The 16,107-nt window shown below is 40.2% G+C and overlaps 1 protein-coding gene across 1 annotated transcript; it reads right to left on the reverse strand.

Moving 5' to 3' along the window:
* Positions 1 to 1,222: 1,222 nt before the first annotated feature.
* Positions 1,223 to 15,883, reverse strand: kcnk4a (potassium channel, subfamily K, member 4a). Its single transcript, XM_041047423.1, is given in 9 exon segments — positions 1,223 to 5,062; positions 5,064 to 5,974; positions 6,116 to 6,252; positions 7,374 to 7,560; positions 8,438 to 8,598; positions 9,673 to 9,790; positions 10,511 to 10,797; positions 12,975 to 13,092; positions 15,830 to 15,883. Coding segments are annotated over 7 exon segments (1,890 nt in total). The 5' UTR covers positions 10,700 to 10,797; positions 12,975 to 13,092; positions 15,830 to 15,883; the 3' UTR covers positions 1,223 to 4,875.
* Positions 15,884 to 16,107: the final 224 nt, after the last annotated feature.

The raw sequence follows: 16,107 nt of genomic DNA on the forward strand, positions 1-16,107 counted from the left end.
AATTTTTTTTGACCTCCAAAAGTCATAAAAAACGTCATAGTATAGTACGGCGTCAAAATCGGACAAAAAAAGTCAAAAATTTTTTTGACCTCAAAAAGTCATAAAAAACGTCATAGTAGAGTAAGGCGTCAAAATCGGACAAAAAAAAAGTCAAAATTTTTTTTGACCTCAAAATGTCATAAAAAACATCATAGTATAGCAAGGCGTCAAAATTGGCCAAAAAAATCAGATTATAGTAAGACCTCAAAATGTCATAAGAAACGTCATACGGCCGTAAGTAGTGCTGGATGATCGAGGAAGTGCCTTCAAGATGTGTCATTTATTGGTTCATGAATTGTTTGGGATTTTTTTTGCCATGCACATTCTTGATCAACTACACTTCATGTTTGTATGGTTTCAAGCTGACACAATAAAATACAAATATAAAATATAAATACATAAGATATATTATTTGACATGTCTGATTGTTGTAGGAAACAGCGATATACTTGGCCTGATATTTTGTGTTATGAATCGTAAGCTATCCTAAAACAAGTCTAAACAGACCATAACTTAAAAGATGTTGAATACTGGGTGTTTAGTCCCCAGATGGCAAATGTGATCTCATTCTAAATGTCTAATTCATGAGCTAAATAACACGCAGCTCTGACGGGAATCGAACCCACGCTACATTGTTGCAAGACAACTAAACCATTGATAGAGTTTCGATACCGAATGAAGCAGTGAAGTGGTTCATACATCAAAAATCACGTGATATTCCTTACCAAAACACACACGTCTGACTCAGAGTCTGACTATCATGGAGCTAGATAAATAGTACTTTTCTGTTTGACTGATGATAATGTGGTTTCTAGTGGATAATAATAATAATAATTAAAGCAAATAGCAAACTATGTTTATTTACTTAACGAAAAAACTGCAACACAGACTCCTTCGATGGTCGGTTAGTACAGTCTACACTACAACAAGCCATATTGTCACAAAAACCTATCCGAACATTGGCAAACAAACACGGACACTGCAGCCCCTGTCAACCGCTGGAGGTAGACGGAGGCTTTAAGTAAGACAGCTACTTAAAGATGAGGAAAAAGACCTTGAACAGGATTGTAGCATCTCTTTCCTTTATTCTGTTCAAAGCACAATGTAATTGATTTTTTGCACAAAACACATCATAGGTAAGTATAATATCGTTATTGTAACTGTAGCTGTTTTGTTTTGGATATATGTTATTGCAAGATGTATTGACTGTATTTGGCATAATAAGAACTAATTGATCTAGAGTTAGACAGTGGTGGAAGAAATATTCAGTAATATTATGGAATATTATATTATTACTACTTGTGCAATAACGTAAAAGCATTTATCAGTTGTATTTGGTTGAAGAGGAAGTAATTGTCAACTATAAATAATAGGACTGTAAGTAATGCTTATTTTCATTATGCATTAATCTGCTGTTTATTTTCTCGAGGCCACAGATCGGCATCTTCCTGATTGTTTGGTTTATAAAAACATGGTTACAATTACCCAGAGCCCAAAGTGACATTTTCATGTAGCTTGTTTTGGCCAACAAATAGTCAGAATCTCAAAATGATTAAAAAGGAAGTTAAATTATGAAAATAATTAAAGAACAGCAAAAAACAAAACAAAAAAACATCACATTTGAGAAGCTGGAAAAAGCATTAAACTGAATAAAAACAAAATACTCAAGAAAAGTACCTTAAATGTGTACTACTATGTACACTACTTGAATACATGTACTTAGTTCCATTCAACCACTGGATTTAGGCTGTAATACGTTTAGGATACTGTATGAATCTTATTAGACATTTTGATTAAGAACTTAGATTTAACACTAAGATGTATGGTTGACATTTGAATGTACATTCACATTTAAATTTAATACTTTGATTAACAAAGCAAATGTGTAAAGTAAATTAACAGGAAAGGCATTTAGTAAACAGATCGGAAAACGTTTTCTAATCCCACACAAACGTCCCCTATCTGAAATTTAAGTTTAGAGCTTAAGAGTCACATGTTTTGTCTGAAACTAAGGAGTTGTCAGTGAGACACAATTCAAATATCCTGACTCTTCAGCTTCATTTTTTATTGCATGTATAGAAGAATTAAAAGAAACAGAGAAAGAGGAAACGCACCCTTCATTGGGTCAGGAGTCAGACTCCACATGACAATATTGCTGATGGGCCATGGTCAGCACACCAGTGCAGTGCCATGTGAATGTCTTTCTCCTTCCAGCCCTCTGTCAACAAATTACAAAATATGCGGTAGCCTGAATCTGAGTGTGGATTCAGTCAGTTACTTATTTTGGCACTGGTAGAGGGCATAATGCCACGATAGCCTCGTGTAGTAGCTCCTGGTTCTGAGTAAGCAGGAACTGGCTGTTTGTCCCACATCCCAAGAGCTGAGTTCATTCAGGACTTGGAGAGTTCAGGGTTCAGGTCATTTCACATCCACTGCTCTCCAGTGGACGGAGGTTTGGGATCAACAGTCTATGTCCCGATTTTATACCGAATCCTAACTGTATACAGTGTGTACTAGAAACTAAACTTTACTCTTATTAGGGTTAGTGTACAAGTAATTAACATACTTTATTATATACTAAGGAAATGATATGTCAATCAAAATGAATTTTAAAATGTAAATTCCAATTAAAAGAGACAGCAATACGTCTTTCTAGAGATTCTTTTTTTTTTTTTAGTTGTTTTGTTTTCCAAGATCTCTCTGGAACTATCAGCACCTGTGAGCATCAACACACTCGAAAACAGTCTAGAAACAGCAAGTAGTATGAAACTTGGATACAGGTTTGGTTTTATACCACTCATCATCACTTCATACACTTTACGGGCTTTGTACAACTTAAGGCGCCCTGTGGAGTTTTCTTCTAGGCAAAGTTTTTGTTTACATTTACTGTTTTGCACCAAAAGGCACTGTGCGTATCCCTGAAGTCTCACAAACTTTCCTTGTAAAACTTTTGCACAGCCAATTTTCTTCTTTATTGTTTGAGACCTGCATTGATTACATCCATGTTTATGAGTTTGAAGTTGTCTTCTTTGTCGCGTTAACAGTGTTTAAAATCTCCACAAGGAAACTTTGAGAACACTGCCACAATGATATTAAAAAGAAAAGAAAACACAAAGGCCTCTGCACAGACAAGCCCTGTTAATATCAGTGTGTGTTAACAGAGATCTGATAATCACATCTTTAATGTGCCACTGCAAGACAACATGAGGCAACTAACAGAGTTCAACTGAGGACAAATAGCACTTGAAAGGTGTGTACAAAACTTGAAAAACCTGCTTGGTTATTTATGTGGCAAAGGGGCCGAGTCTTTAAAAATAATAAAACCCATTAAAAACTGTGTCAGCCAAAAGGAAAAGTGGTCACAAGAAGAATCTTGCCAACAGTGACTTAAGAACACTTGATCGTACATTTGGTAAACACCACAAGCTTAAAAATAACCTTAGCATTGCTGTTACAGCTCTCTGACCACTTATATCCAAGGCAAGCACACAAAGATGTTTATCATGGTGTAAGGAGCACAAACGCTTTAACACGTAAACGCTACTTGGTCTGACTTTTTATTTTTTTTAACCCTTTTTATCCATTAAAAATATTCAAGAGCCACTTCATGAACCATGAAACACCTTTAAGGGGAGTAGTCAGTCACCTGTTTTATCTGGACAGTTTCAGTCTCGAATAAAGTTTAGTCAGGACTAGTTTGACAGCATTACACAGAGGACCGACACTGGCCCTGCTGTGCCTTGATACTGATGTACTGTTGTGGTTCAGTTTCTCCACCCACTGCAGGGTTTTCCCCAGGGAATTTTTTCACCCGAGGTGGTAAGCCACCCAGAACCTGACGCATCGTGTCTTGTGATCAGTTTAGTTAGTAGATGATGCTGACATTTACTGAATATATGGCATTTGCTGTGTAAAATTCTTCCTCTGCTCTCTTTCCTTGTTCTTTTTTTCCCTTTTAATGTTCTATTTTGTAAAAGTGTATACATTTTTCTGATGTTAGCAGAAGTGGTCTGGTTCCAGGTGAGGTGACCCACCTCAGCTGTAAAAAAACTGCGGGAAACCCTGCACAGAATGTAAAGCCATTGGTCAGTCACCAAAAGTTAGCCTCACAAAGCCAGCTTCACCCTGATGTGTAGCGACAAATATGTCTCCTGAGAGTCGACCAAGCTCATTGGCCAAAAGCCAGATCAACAAAATGTGTATGTGTGTTAATGATGTCTGGTTACTGATATGACTTACTGCCTCCTGAAACCTCTAAAACTCCTGACAAACTGTTTACACCAAGTGTGGTCGATTTTAACATGAAAAATAATTCCTTCATTTGAAAGGCCTGTTTGTCTCTCTCTCTCTCTCTCTCTCTCTCTCTCTCTCTCTCTCTCTCTCTCTCTCTCTCTCTCTCTCTCTCTCTCTCTAGATTTATTTGAGAAAAACATGGAATTTCCAAACTGGGCCTATGATTTTTTTTTTGGCTGTTTGATAATCTCAAACCAAGACCAAGGACATCCTAGCTAAGAGAACATTTGTCCCAGTCACGAGGACTGGGTTCATGTTGATGTCTCAGTTATAAATCATCTATTGTGCAGCCTATTTAAAGGGACTCCTGTCCCCAGCAAATGTCTGTTGAGCTTTGCCAGATCACAAAGTAACAAAGCAAAATTTGTGGGCTGACTCTGCAAGGCTAACCATAAATAGCACTGATTAATAGCTGACTTGTAAAGTGAGATTTGGATTTGGTATGCACATTGTGTGTGGGTAGGAGTATCGGGTTTGCTGTAACCCCACAGCCTTGTCTTGTCATGTCTCAACCTTGGCACCATGTTGTGAGTGTGGTGGTCGTCAGAGTCCAGGAGCTGAATCTGTCTGCTTCCCCGCTTGGGGCAGGTCTGAAAGAGAAGAGTCTGGAGGTGGTGTAGGGGGATTGGATGGTGGCTGCATGTCACTGTTGGGCCTCCTCACCTGCAGGGGGCTCCACCTGTGTGAGAGCTGTCGCTTTATGCTCTTCCTCTTGGGCTTTCGCGGCCGTCCTCTTCTCCTCGCTCCCCGCCGACTGGGCACGGTCACTCAGCGTGTCTGAGGACTCGTCAATGTACGCCAGGTTCTCCCCGAAGAAATCCAGCAGCTGGCAGCTGGCTGATGAGGCAGTGTTGAGGGGAGGGGAGGGAAGGAGGATTGGGGGGAGGGAAGGAGGAAAGAAGGGGGGAGGAGGGGAGGAGCGTGGACAAAAGTCAAGGGTAGGTGTATGTTTGTGGCTACTGTTTGCTACGGATCCACATTTCTCTGCTGGAATCAGTTTGTCTTTCTCTTGTGCTGTGTCCATATCTGCGGCTCTCGCTCCTCCCTTCTCCATGGTGCTGATGGTACAGCAGGGCTGGAACCGGTGGACTGCGAAAGAGGAGGAGACTGAGGAGCCGTCTGATCTGGAGTCATAAGGAGACTCAGATCCAGAAAGAGATCCCCCCTGCATGGCTGCACCTGCGGAGTCCAGCTCTAAGGTGGAGCGGGCCACAGGGAGGGAGAATGAGCGGGCAAACAGGTGAGGAAATGACCTGCCTTCCACCTGCAGACTCACAGCGGGGTCGACTCTCAATCCAGGCCCTGCTTTTGGGACCGTTCCCCCTCCAGTAGCACTGACCCGTGGCTTGGACTTAGGCACTGCCGCTCTCTCAAGAGACGAATGGGCCTCCAACTGGCTCATGGAGTTGGAGAGGCCAGCCCAGCGGTTTGGTAAATGTCCATTCTCAGATCCCCCTCGAACCCAGTATCCCAGAGTGCCCTGGGCTCCCCGACGGATGCGCCGACGCTCGCTGCGTTTCCAGCGCCGGCGCTGCAGGAGAAAGGGGTCATTGAACTCCAGAGGGTTTGGGATGCGGAAGTCCATGGACATGTTCTGGATGTTCTGGGTCCAGTCTGTGGCGTGGGCCCTCAACTCCTCCATCTGAGAGAGAAAGAGAGAGAGAGAGAGAGAGAGAGAGAGAGAGAGAGAGAGAGAGAGAGAGATACAACATGAAGAGCAGAATAGGAGAGGTGTACAGCTGTTCCTCTCTTGGTAAACATTCCTGCAACGTACACCTCTCACCTCAGCTCGAGTCCTCTTAGACAGCACCCTCAGCCAGTTGCCTATCATAGTGAGGATGGAGGCAAAGTAGGCGAGACCAAACACTATCCACAACCACACCAGAGGCTTGAAGAACATGCCATCCTCATGACCACCACCTGGACACGGAGGAAGCAGTGGTTGATGTGATGTGACGTTCCACTGATCTCCACAGAAATATTCGGCTTTCTTTTTCTCTCCACAACAGACAGACGGTCTGATACAGAAAATACACCACTGTACTCCCAACATTTTTTGCCTAAGACCAAGTTCACTTTTGCACGTCTCTTCCATGATTGTGTACAGGGCTGCAACTGATAATTTACTTTAATCAAACTTTTTTATCTGCTGTTTGTATGACCAACTTCTTGAAAAATAAAGTTTTTAAAAAGTTGCTGTTTATTTTTCTGTTCATCAACTAACTGATTAATCAACTCAGCTCTAATTGTTTTATATATGTGCTACAGTCCTATGACACTGTGCTAAAGTTTATACGGCAGCACCATACTACACCAAAAGTTCAAATTTGTTGAAGTTTGACCTCAGACAGATAAATTCATGTGTTGCATTTCTAAATGGATCTATTCAGTGACAATTATGCTATGACAAAACCAAAAAAAAGTTGCTGGGTTAAATATGAGCCTTGTAGTAGAGTTGTGTGTGATTTTTTTCAAAGCCTGTAGGTCTTTTTACCTCTTCAGACTTGTTCCCTCCTCCATGTAGTTGTGCCAGAATTTTTTAAACTTTTAGTTTCTAACACTATTTTAAAATTGATATTGGCAATAAGTTGGCAAAGCAGCACACACGGCTCCAGAGCCTCGTTTTCCACTATAAAGTGAACACAGCTTCAGGACAAAGCGATGTCTGTTCCAGAGGTGACTTGCAAACTCTCATCACAGGGTGCTTGTCTATGAGCCGTTGCAGTTTAATCAAGTAGTAATTTTCGGTTATCAAACTGTATAATTTGAATTTTTAAAGACCCGCAGAGATCAAATTACACAGTATTTCACAAGAAGAAAGATTTTTTTTTAAAAAGTCTGAAAAATAAACTGAAATTTGTGTAGCAGAATTTATTTTCCATCGTTATCATCTTGTGATCCTTCAGAATCATCATGATATTTCTTGCGGGTGTTTCTACACACAGGTTGGAAAACACTTATCTAGACCAGTTTGAAATGAGGCACACATGAATTTGTGTGTAACTTGATGTGTGATCTTGTGCGTGTGTGTGTGCCTGTACCTGGAACATAGTCTCCAAACCCAACAGTGGTGAGAGTGATGACCACAAAATAGAGGGACTCCAGAAATGACCAATCCTCCACTTTCTGAAACACGACTGCTGGCACAGCGAGGAAGATCAGACAGCCAATCAGGATGGAGAGGACTGCTGAGATCACACGCACAGTGGTCGGCCTGACCTTGCGTTTCTGTGGGAGAGAAGGAAAACAACAAATGCAGAGAGAGAGTGAATAATAATGATTACTTAAGACTGTTATAGATACAAATTTCAAAACAGAACAAGAATAAAATTCTACTAAATGAAACAATGAAATCAGTAAGAATTGTCACTCTTGGTTTGATCACACAGATCATCGTGTTTCATGTCATGTCTACACTTTTTTACATGGACAATGTGCAATTTATTGGTGGACCCTTCTTTAATTCCATGAATCTGTATTTAATTTAATATTATGCATCATGTGCTGTCCATTTTATATTCCTTTGTAAACATTGCTATCGTGTTTTGACAAAATGATCTTAATTAAAAGTCATCTTGCTGGCTTTTTCCAGTGCTTTGCTTTTGAACAAACTGCATTTGCTGATGAGATATAATTAAAAGTTAAAAAAAAAAAAGTGGATCTTGAGTCTACTATTTCTAAGGTCAAGAATGAACTTTCACATCTAAGCTTTTTTTATTAAGCTGCTTAAATATTCAAGCTTCTTGGTTGATGACTATACAGGTGAAGGTAATAATAGTAATAATAGTAATAATAAAAATAATAAAGTACTTTAATTCTTCAGCTATCACTGTCATACACAGGCTCATGTATAGTTGCTCAGTGTTGAGCAGAGGGCATGAGCTCCAGTATTTTGTTGATATGCTTCAAAACAGTAAACTGAGAATCCCCCCGTTCAAGACTGCACAAACTTGAACATGCCCCTACACTATTAATGAAGAAAAAGCAATTAAAAAAAAAAAAAAAAACAAGGTCCACGCCCCATATACAAAGGTGCTTAGATGTGATTCAGACAGGTGTAAATCCAACTGAGGTTTGGTTCTTGGGCAGGACAGACCATTCTCACCAGGAAGAGGGTCTCAATCTTGGCCACAGCTCTCCGCAGCACCGTGCCCATGTGGTCGCTCACTCCGGCCAGAAGTATGCCAAACATTGGGATGCCCACTAGGGCGTAGCACACGCAGAACAACTGGCCATACCATGTCCGTGGAGACAGGTTCCCAAAACCTGTTAAAAAACACAAAAATAACCGTAAGCTACTGACATAAGTTAATATGCAAGTTTTAAAGAGACTCCTTATGAAGTTATCTTAATTAGAAAGGATTTTTATATAGTGTACATAAGCTCCCTATAGTTTATAAACATATTTTACATCAGTAACCAACTCTGAGGTGTCTATTGGACTAACATGAGGAGTAGGATTGATTCATACAGACAAATACTTGGGTCCAGATAAAAAAGAGAATTAAAGAAGGACATGTCCACCATACTGATACAGATGATATGTACATAATGTAGTTTACTGTATAACAGTCATGAATGGATAAAAAAATGTTATTGCCATTTATATTTTTTTAGATGATCGAGCCTCTTACATTTCCATTTTAACAACCTGATTCTTTGACTGAGAATATTTTTCAAGCAAACAGATAATGTCTGCAGTTTCTCAGACCACAAGAACACTTGCATATAAAATCTTCCATTTAACAGTAAGTCATCATCGTTATTCCCATGGTCATGGGTTAATCAAACTGTCTGTTATCAGCAAGGACAAACCAAAAACTAAGTTACAGACCTGGCGTCTCATTCACAAAACACCCTGAGGCAAAAAGAAGCCCCTAACTGGAAGAGTTAGGAGAAAGAAATGAAAAGAATAATTCACAAAGCGTTTTGAGAGCTAAAAATATGTGTGACAGTCCAGAGGATTCCTGAGTCATGACGACCATTTCTCATCTGTATTCATCAAACCAACAATAATAATGTGCTCTTTTTATTCATATGACTGACAGATCATTAAGTGCACATTAAATAATCACCACCTGCAATAAATAAAGAAATAAAGTTGATTTAATTTCCGCTTTTGCTCGAAGAAAATAAGAATGAAGAAAAGATCCATTGTGAATTCGTCCTCAGGCCCGGATCTGTAGAATATGATCGGATCTCTCTGTGGACAGCTGTTTTACTAATAACAATTTCCATATCAGGTATGTAATCTTTACAACAGAGGTCTTGACATAAGAGATCATTTTGTGAATGGAAGATGTTCACAGTTTCCGTCTGAGGGTAAATCCTTCCACCTACCTATGGTGGTAATGATGGTACCACAGAAGAAGAAGGCGGAGGCCAGGTCCCAGCGGCTGGTAAAGTTGGCAGGGAGGCTGCTCACATCCAGGCCTGCGTCCACTGCAGACACCACTCCCTGAAGGGGAGGGATGCAAGTCATTTAACTGTAAATTTATCCTCTAACACAAATCTTTACAGAACATTATCATGAGTTCAAGTCCAACACACTTAAAGATCTTTGTGTCGTAAGTGCCAAACATAAACGTACAAGACGTGTAAGATGCAATTTCACATGAAAATAACTTTCAAGTACCAAACAGGACCCCAGCCAGCTTTTCAATGTTACAGCAAAGATATAAAATTATTTGCATCACTTGGTAATTATTACTTAGTAATAATGTCTCTGGCTCTGTGGCAAATACATCACTTAAGTAGACACTTAACTACTCGCAAATACAGTGTGGGTCGTGGGATGGTCCCGAAGTGCAGCCTGAAATCGAGCCCAACCAGGGTCAGGTTACTCAGTTAGCTTCCTTCCCGATTTCAGACTGATTTAATTTGGTTTATGAAACGAAAATTCAGAGGTACTATGTTAATAACGTTATTTACTTACTTCATGAAGTTTTCATTAGTTGTGTATCAAAAATAGTAAGGCACTTTTAGCATTCTGTTAGAATGCTCTCTGCTGTGCATCAGATCAAACTTCTGTGTCACACAATAATTACATGTCTGCTTTATGTGGAAACTAACGTAGCATGCCTTAAAATAGACATGAGAGTGTCTCCTGTTAAGTTAAGTCAGAGAGAGAATATTCTGTATCATTTTAAAGTTGTGTGTTTGAGTGGGATTATGATACCTTCACAAGCTTGTGGAAGTCCAGCTCGGTGACACAGGAGTTATTATCGAGGAAGTTTTGCTTGGTTTTAAGCAGGTCTTCGTACGCCGAGCTCTCCTTGGGGGCCTCCAGGGTGCAGAAAACAAGCGCTCCCATCACCAGGTACAACATGACCCCTGTCAGCAGGGCCAAGAGGGTGGGGTACCGCATTTTCTCCCTGTTGGCCCCCCCACCCCTCCAGGGTTAGAGGTCAGAGCTCAGTGGCCAGGATCTTCTCGGGCGCTCAGCCAGGATACACTGGGGCACAGCTTACCATAAACAGGAAGTTCCTTTAGAGAGGTACTGTATGTGTGAGCAGGGAAACATGTATATGTACATGTTTATTTATACATCTGTGCGTCAAACCAGAACCAGAGTGTTTGAGTGGGATTATGTAAAGAGACGATTACTGACAGGAAAAGTGAGAAGCTAAGACTGCTGTGCTGTACGGATGGAGGTTTTAAAAAAAAAATACATGGCCATAAAATATTTACACTAACCAGTGCAGTATGCAGTTTGAGAGCTACAACGTCAAAGGACGGGCTCAGATTCAAGTTTATCTTAAGACTACATTCACATGCCTGCATTGTAAGTACACTGATAGATTTTTTTATCGCTACAAGCATTAACCCAGTTCATACAGGCCATAAAGAGAATCCTTCATAATATGATTCTGCGACAGTCAGTTAGGAACTTCTTAGGAATTATCTTTGGCTCCACCACATAGCATCAAAAACAGTACAATACAAGGTGATTGACAATACAGGATGATGATGAGAACAAGTGGCAGGGACACAGTATCGACTAATAACAGTTGAAATGCATTAAATAAGCAGGACAATGTCTACAGTCCTCATTTGGTGCAAAAATGCATTCCAAGGACTGTGGGAGTTTGTCCTTCATCTCTTAACGTGTTACCAGACTCCCCCACTTTTGTGCACAAGCCCAAAAGTAATGTACCCAAAATAACATGGTTACTGTTCTTCAACCCTTTTGATTACAGCCATAACCCTGGTCTCCTACGAAAGGGAACGCTTTAAGTTTTACAACCAGAAAGTCAGAATGAGTAGAAGAGATACTGAACCAAAGCTACAGAGACACGAACATGGCATGGTACGACTGCTGAAGTTTTTAGGCATAAAAAAGGAAATCTAAGGCCTGTACTTGTGTCTTTTATGTGGAAAACACGTTGGAGCCATCACCACAAGTCTTAACCAATTATGTGTCATAAGCTGCTACGGTGATATGAGGATCCTAAAAAGCTTTGGACAGATACATTCAGGAGACTCTGAGCTTTCAAACAATGTATAATTTGTCAAGGCTGTGTGAAGACCGAGTCCCATACAGACCAAAATACACTATACAAAAGTAGCACTATGAAGGCTAAAGTGTCAAACAGGTGCGACACTGTATTTTAAAAAGGGCTAAAGCTCCAGTTAGGTTTTGCAGATTTGAAGCATGTTTTACTTGGATTCTCAGAGCCACAGAGGATATAACTGTTTTCAAAGGCTGAGTAGAATTCCTGATCAAGTGTAAACTAAACTTGATGTGTAAAATTGGTGGAATGCTCCTTGAAGTCCCTCAGGTAAACAAATGCATCTCTCCAGATACAGATTTTTGTTTCCTCTGTGTCACTCTGCGGCGCTGCCAAAGCTGAGATGTGTTTAAAGTGGAAACAGACAACTTTTCAACTTTCCCCAAAGACTTGATCGCTCTCCACTCTCCTCAGAGCAGAGACAACTATCCAAGAACTACCAACAATACAGGACGCGAAACGATCAACGCTACGTTGGAAATAAGAGAGAATAACGAAACAAGCTTACTGAAGAGGTAAAGTGACATTGTCATAATTTTATCACAGTTTTAGTATTGCTTCGCACAAACAACTACAGTAGGAGTACATCTCAATTTAAAACTAGAAACCCTGATCTCAGCACTGTGATAAAGCCAGGGCAAGTTTGGTTACTTACTGATGTAGTAGAAATAACGCCAGCTGAATGTGAACCTTCTCAAGTACCGGAGCCTCTCTCCATCGAGTGAATACTTTTCCTTGGTTCACTCTTGTTTTACCTCGCTTTCTGTAACTATCCCTCTTCGCCTTCGTTTGAATGGCTCCAAACACAAACCATATCTAAAACCCAACTTGGCTCAGATAGAGGGAGATGTGCTCTGTCCACGATCAAATAACTGATGGTGCAGTGTGATAAGAAGATGCAGCCAATGTGATCACGGCAAAATGCAGCATTATTGTAATATTGAAAGGAACTATTCTTCACTTTCAAATGCTTTCTGTGGTTTTCTTTTATGACAGCTTTTATGATAGATAAAGAATGTTTTATGTCTGAGCAGATGATAAAGACACTACCTTAAGTCACTGATGTCAGGAGCTCATCCCATGTTAAAGCTCCACAAATCAGGTGACGGAGGGATCTTTGACTCTTCTTACCTCTTCAGTCTTTCTCTCAGATTCCCTCTCTGCGTTCTCTCTGGTTTGACTGTGCCTTCAGTGTTCAGGAGTGGAGGATTGTGGGTACATTTCTTTCTCCTTCAAGCCCTTTGAAGACCTTTAAAGCAAGACAAAATGCAGATTACTTTAGATCAAAAATGTAAAGCGTACACGTGTTAGACAAAGCAGCTTCAACTTGGCACAGTTCCCTGCTGTTTCTCTCTCTGTTTCAGGAGGGTATGAGTGGCATTAAATGAGTGTTCACATTGTTGGAACTTTGTCATAATAACCAGGGAGAGACTGACACACACCAGGCCGCCCTGCCAGTGATCTCACAAATGATTAGACGCTGCCAAAACCCCAAACATACATCTTGACATTAATCGAAAACATGTTTATCGCCTGTCTTCATTTAGCTTCTAATGTTTTCTTTGAACTCTGTTTACCTTTGAGATAGACACACACATGAACAGAGGACTGGAATTTAGGAGCTTCTTGTCCTGGGTCGCTCGGCCCTGGTCGTTTCCACATGGACCTTGACAATGTTCTGAGATTTCCCAGAGTCTGGCCGACTGTTAGCATTCTGCGCTAATGGACTGTTGGCTTTGGTTTGTGTGGACAGTTTCGCTCTCTGCCCCTGACTTCAACACTGACAGATATTATTAGTTATCACTGTCTAAACCTACGCTGGCATATTTTGATATTTTGCTAAGATATTGAGTGAGGGGTTTAGAAAGAGCAGGGCTGTGGCTGACAGGCTGTGATCTAATCTTAAGTTAAACAGTGGGGCAGGTGGGGAAATAAATCATGAGGTGAGATGTTTGAAAAGAAGCACGAGGCTGGAAGAAGATGTACATGGGCTGTTCTTAGGTTTTACATTTAAGGCAGGTGTGTAAGACAAATCTGACCAAGCTGAGATGAATGACAGAAACAAAAAAAACAAACAAAAAAAAAAATCTACAACAGCTCCAGGTTTTCCTCTCAATGCAATTTTTAACTAGTCTAAATCTCATGTTCTGTTTGGGGTCCTGAAGATCCCTGGCCCCTTTTTAACAGCTAAAAAAAAAACAAAGCTACTTTAAGTCCCCTCCACTCAAAAATGTGTTTTCCTTATTGTCACTTCACTTTGATGTTTGAGCATCACTGAGCAGAGTTTGATTTTTTTGGCAACACAACTCGTTTGGAGCCAATCATGGTTCAATACGAAACTCGCACAAGTGTGATGTGAAAACTTGAACCTCGCTGAGAACAGACTTAGCAGTGAAGTAGGGAACATCATGTATCCAGCAGTTAAACCTTCGAAATAAATATTTGCATTTTCACAGATTTTTCTTTAATGGGGGAAAAGAAAGAGGCAACTGGAAGTTTTGTGGATAATACATATCCAACACAAAAAATAGTTCAAAGTAGCAGAGTATTTCTATATATCTTAAAAAAACATCAGAGAGGGTCTTTAACATTGTTTTACCACCTTATAAAAGGTTGTTGTCTAATGTTATGAGAATTGATTTATTTGATTGATTGATTGATTGATTGATTGATGTTTCAGAAGCCAACTGTTAAATACAATGGATTTTCTTGAGCTCTGTTTCTGTGATTGATCTGTCAGCAGTTTATACACAGCACTACTAATCTCAAATCTAAAACAAGTCTATCTAGATTTCTGTTATTGGAACAGTTCGGTCATAAGAGATCTGACACGGAGTAATACCACTCAAACATGATTAACATCATCCTGGAGCAGGATGTTGAAGCATTGCCCATGTAACAAATATGACACCTTATTTGGCTAAGGAACAATGCTTTATATTCATTTCTGTAGTTTGTATTAAAGGCAAGGGTCACCACTTCAATATTTTTCAATATGAAAAGAAAATCTGAAAAAAAAAGCAGATTTTTGCATTAATTCTATTATTTTAACATATACAGCTGTGGGACAGTGAGTAAACAAAGCTAATGGCAACATAACTCAGAGGTTAAAAGTTCACTCTGGTGGATTTTAGTGGCTCTTTTGTTCCTACTGTATATGTCAGTTCATTAAAGAGGCCTGTTTGGGAACGTGACTGTCTGCCACAGCCACAGAGACAAAGATTTTGTCTCACCCCTTTATCTGTGCCTACAAGCTGACAAACCTCCAGGGACGAATATGACGCTCTGCGGATGAGGATGTAGTATCTACTGAAGAATTTACAGTGCTGAGAGATAATAAAGCTCCTTTAGATGTAATTACCCCCCAAAGTATTTGCCTCCTTTTCTGTGAGCCTCAACACTGACGTCAGAAGGAGATCACAGGTTATAACTCCTATTTTCTGGTTTCCCTCTCTGGGGAAGAATGATCCTTAAAAATAATGATAGGACTGTTTTGGGCTACAGACGTAGCATAGAAAAAGATAAACTGGGGGACATTTTGCTCTGGGGCTTCAAAAGAAAAAAAGAATATTTCCAAGGGAACGCTTATCAATTGCACCAGCGCTGCTCAAAGGAACACAGATGCATGGATTTTAAAATATGGGTTTGCACTTAAATTACTGTGTTTTCTGTAGTGTCAGGGTTGAGAGAATTTATATGGGCAGGAATGTTAGAGCAGGGGACTGATCATCTCTTTTTAAATCAGTGTGACAGTCTGCTACTATACTTGGTAACCTTTAATTAAATAGAAAAAAAGGAATTTTGGAGAAAAGGACTGAGAACCACACATGCAAACTAAATCTAAACCCAAGCAGCATGCATGCTAAAGAAAAAAATCTGCTTATAAATTGAAAATAAACACAATCTGTCTCTTTTAAAAAAAATACTGATGTTATAAATCCCAGTGACTCCCCCGCCCCGAAAGAAATTCATTTTGCATGTCCTACCTTCAGTTTGGAGAAATGTTGCTATCCAAGTTCGTCTCATGCGGCATGTGTCGTTCTCTCACCATTCAGCACTCAGAGAGGAGCTCTGTGTGCGTGTGTGTTGTGAAAGTGCATGTGTGTTTTCTCCTTGGAAGGTGTTTCCCCATTCTCGTGATCTTACATCACTCTGACAGAGGAGAGCAGATCGGAGGAGGAGGAGGAGGAGGAGAAGAAGAAAGGGATGAGGCCGAGGCGTGAGTGCATGTGAAGTCCATTACAGAGCAGCAAGTGTGATTAAG

The sequence above is a fragment of the Toxotes jaculatrix genome, chromosome 10 (genome assembly GCF_017976425.1).
Source record: "Toxotes jaculatrix isolate fToxJac2 chromosome 10, fToxJac2.pri, whole genome shotgun sequence".
Lineage (NCBI taxonomy): Eukaryota > Metazoa > Chordata > Actinopteri > Toxotidae > Toxotes > Toxotes jaculatrix.